The following is a 3,543-nucleotide window of genomic DNA, read 5'->3' as shown; positions in this document are numbered from 1 at the left end:
TTGTTGTCTCTTTTTGTCGCTTGTGTTTGTGTATAAAGCGAACACATGCTGTCTCTTACTTACCGAATCATATGGTTTTTTGTTTTGATTTTTCATGGCGAATTCCTAGTTTTTTGACGTTTTAGATTCGATCAGCTGGGCTGAGGCATCTACCTTTCTAATTGTACCATGGTTTTTGTTTTGATGGTTTTTGACGTTTGCGTATTAGTTTTGTTTTTTCATGGCTAATTCCCAGTCTTTCTCAAATTCGATCAGCTGGGCTGACGCATCCGCCTTTGTGGTTGTGCCATGGTACAATTAAGAAGGTAGATGCCTCAGCCAAGCTGATCGAATCTAAAACGTCAAAAAACTAGGAATTCGCCATGAAAAATCAAAACAAAAAACCATATTATTCGGTAAGTAAGAGACAGCATGTGTTCGCTTTATACACAAACACAAGCGACAAAAAGAGACAACAAGAGACCATTTGGTGAAAATTTTGACAGTTTACATTACAAAAAAAGTTGCTTTGTTGTAGCAATTCGCCGTTGCATCTACCTTTGTTATTGTACCATGAGTTGTGCCATGAACTTTCATTTCATTTGTTTGCAGTAGCAATTCGCCGATGCATCTACCTTTTTTATTGCGCCATGAGAATCAAAAATAAATGAGGTTCAAAACGGATGCTAACAATCATAAATAGAAGAATCTAGTTCAAAACGGAAACTAAAAATCTACCTTTTAAAAACAAAACAAAGAATATATTTACAGCTCACATTATTTTTTATTGTCGAAACATTTATCGCAATAAATAATAAACTCAATCAAGATGGAAGAGGACAATAGCGAAGCGGATTACGGATACGAGAGTGCTCCAAAGAAAATGAAGACAGAGTGGAGTCGAAGCTATTCGAACAAAGCAATGGAAATGATGAAAAAGATGGGCTATCAGACCGATAAAGGTCTGGGAAAACAAAGTCAGGGCCGACTTGAGCCAATTGTAGCATTCCAGCAAGATGGCAGAAAAGGTTTGGGTTTAAAGCAAGGAACCTTTCTTGCCTTAGGAGATAACTGGGACTCGGAAGAAATTATTATTCCCGAAGAAGTGAATTGGATATCAAATTCGGATAACTTCACATTTAGCTGTGAAGATTTGTTAAGTTTCATTAAATGCGGCTCACACAAGCGAACTTTGGAAGGTGAGACACAGTTCGTAGAGCCGGATATTCTTGACGGAATATTAAATGCCAAAAATGTATTTGACAATCTTAATGAAGTGGATTTGAGAAGAGCACGATCGAGAAGCAATCCGTTTGAAACTATACGTAGTTCCATATTTCAAAATAGGGCTGCAGTTAAAATGGCTAATATTGATTCGATGTTGGATTTTATGTTTACCAATCCCAAAGATAAGACAGGATGCCGGTTATTACATGATCAAGAACTTCTGTACTTTGCTGATATATGTGCAGGTAATTTATGTTGAAATATGAATGAATCAATTTATCTGGAAATAATCTTTATATTTGGATTAAAGGTCCTGGTGGATTTTCTGAATATATTCTATATAGGAAGTCTTGGGAAGCAAAAGGATTTGGTTTCACTTTAAAAGGTCCTAATGACTTCAAACTGGACAAATTTTTCGCTGGGTCGCCTGAATCATTCGATCCATATTATGGAGTCAATAATGACGGTGATGTATATATAGAAGCCAACCAAGATTCCTTTAATACTTACATACGCAAGCACACACCAGAAGGCGTTCATTTCGTAATGGCTGATGGTGGATTTTCCGTTGAGGGGGAAGAAAATATTCAAGAAATCCTGTCTAAGCAGTTATACCTGTGTCAGTGTTTAACAGCGTTAAAAATACTTCGTAGTAACGGAAGCTTTGTGTGTAAATTATTTGACATATTCACACCATTCAGCGTGGGCCTCATTTATTTGATGTACAAATGTTTTGACCGGATTTCTATTATTAAACCAAACAGCAGTCGGCCGGCGAATTCCGAGAGATACTTAGTATGTAAGTGGAAAAATGATGACACGCGAAATATATGTCAGTATTTAAATCACATCAATAACATTCTGAACCAGAACAATGATGAAGATGTACTTGAAATCGTTGCCACGGACCTTATAAAGGAAGACGTTGATTTCTATGATTACATTAAAAAGTCAAATGATTCTATTGGAAAAAATCAAATTCTGGGATTAAGAAAAATTACAGCATATTGTAACAACAATCAGCTCAAAGAACTAAGGCAATCTGAATGTCGAAGAAAATGTCTTGATTTATGGAATTTACCAGATAAATTGAGACAAGCGCCAGAGAACAAATCGACTGAAAAGTTCGTTGAAGAGTTTATGAGTGACTGGTTTGAAGATAAATCATTTTTTAACTCAACATCTGAGGAGCTTTTGTCAATGGAAGACTTACACAAAAAAATTGACAGTGTTTTTGATTGGTATTTTGTACCCGTAGGAAGAAGAGAAACAAATGTAAACGCCAGCAGTTTTTTTATTTGTACAACTCGGGGCAAATTATTGCGATATACCGATATGAAGAAATGGGAGCCAGTTGAATACATGTTTGAGATATCTCCGAAATCTCTGTTTTATGGAGAATTGGTATTTGAATACAATGGAGAAGGCCGGACACAAACCCGAGTTTGTTGTCTCCATATTATTGACGGAATTATTCTAGGCGGAAAGGATATCCGCAGGTTGCCTTTAAGTGAACGTTTGAGAATGTGTGCAATGTTTGCTAAAAGTTTAAACAAGCCATATAAAGAAGGAAACGTTCTTACAGTTCGCAGCAAAAAACTCTATAAACTGAGAGACTTGGAAATGTTCTTTGCCGAAATGAGACATTATACACTGAAAGATAATTCATCACGCCTGGGAATTTCCCTAAACTCGGACGAAAGCAAATTCTTTGTTCCTGGTGGTTTGTTATTGTTATGTGAGATATGCCACAATTTTTCTTCAAAAATGTCAAAGTCTCGCAATATGCTTTATTATATTGACAGAAGCAAAAATGTATCCTACTACAAAGATCAAATGCCAATCGAGGTGCAAAATATACTATATGCTTCATTTCGCAACACTTTTGCCAGAAGACTAGTTTGGAAGTGGACCAATACTTGTCAGGTAGAAGAGCAAAGCATTAAAGTGGATGAACGTGTTTTATATCGTGATGACCTTAAGCAATTCATCTTTAACAGATAGAAATATACACAAAATGTGTAGGAAGCAAATAAACATAAGAAAATAAAAAATAAAACGTATTTTTTTCATGCATTGGAAGCACAAGGCATAGTGTTTGTTCCAGAACTGGGGCTGGATTCTCGTTCTATGAAAATTTGAAATGAAAAATATTTGCCTTATAATATTTTTCATTTGACATTTACATATTTCCTTTTTAAGGAAATAAATAACTTTTCATTTCAAATTTTCATAGAACAAGATTTGAGCACCTGATATCATAAAGGAAAAATTGTTATGGTAGTAACAATTTGTAGATTTTTGCAGGTTCTGGAACAGACATTTAGTTTAACCGAT

General features: G+C 35.4%; 1 protein-coding gene across 1 annotated transcript; it reads left to right on the top strand.

Moving 5' to 3' along the window:
* Positions 1-633: 633 nt before the first annotated feature.
* On the top strand, positions 634-3,265 carry Cmtr1 (Cap methyltransferase 1). Its single transcript, XM_073979404.1, has 2 exons — positions 634-1,451; positions 1,517-3,265. Exons 1-2 carry the CDS (start codon positions 809-811, stop codon positions 3,208-3,210), a joined length of 2,337 nt encoding a protein of 778 aa, XP_073835505.1. The 5' UTR covers positions 634-808; the 3' UTR covers positions 3,211-3,265.
* The last annotated feature ends 278 nt before the right edge of the window (positions 3,266-3,543 follow it).

Source organism: Musca autumnalis, unplaced genomic scaffold, assembly GCF_047663935.1.
Source record: "Musca autumnalis isolate F117 unplaced genomic scaffold, ASM4766393v1 scaffold_3, whole genome shotgun sequence".
In the NCBI taxonomy this organism is placed as follows: domain Eukaryota; kingdom Metazoa; phylum Arthropoda; class Insecta; order Diptera; family Muscidae; genus Musca; species Musca autumnalis.
The sequence above is the reverse complement of the archived record's forward strand: the minus strand, read 5'-3'. Positions and strand labels throughout refer to the sequence as shown.

Excerpts from the sequence above, each read along its gene's own strand:
- Cmtr1 (XM_073979404.1), top strand. The coding sequence starts at position 809 with ATGGAAGAGGACAATAGCGAAGCGGATTACGGATACGAGAGTGCTCCA. Across the intron at positions 1,452-1,516 it reads CTTTGCTGATATATGTGCAG|GTCCTGGTGGATTTTCTGAA; the intron begins GTAATTTATGTT and ends TTTGGATTAAAG.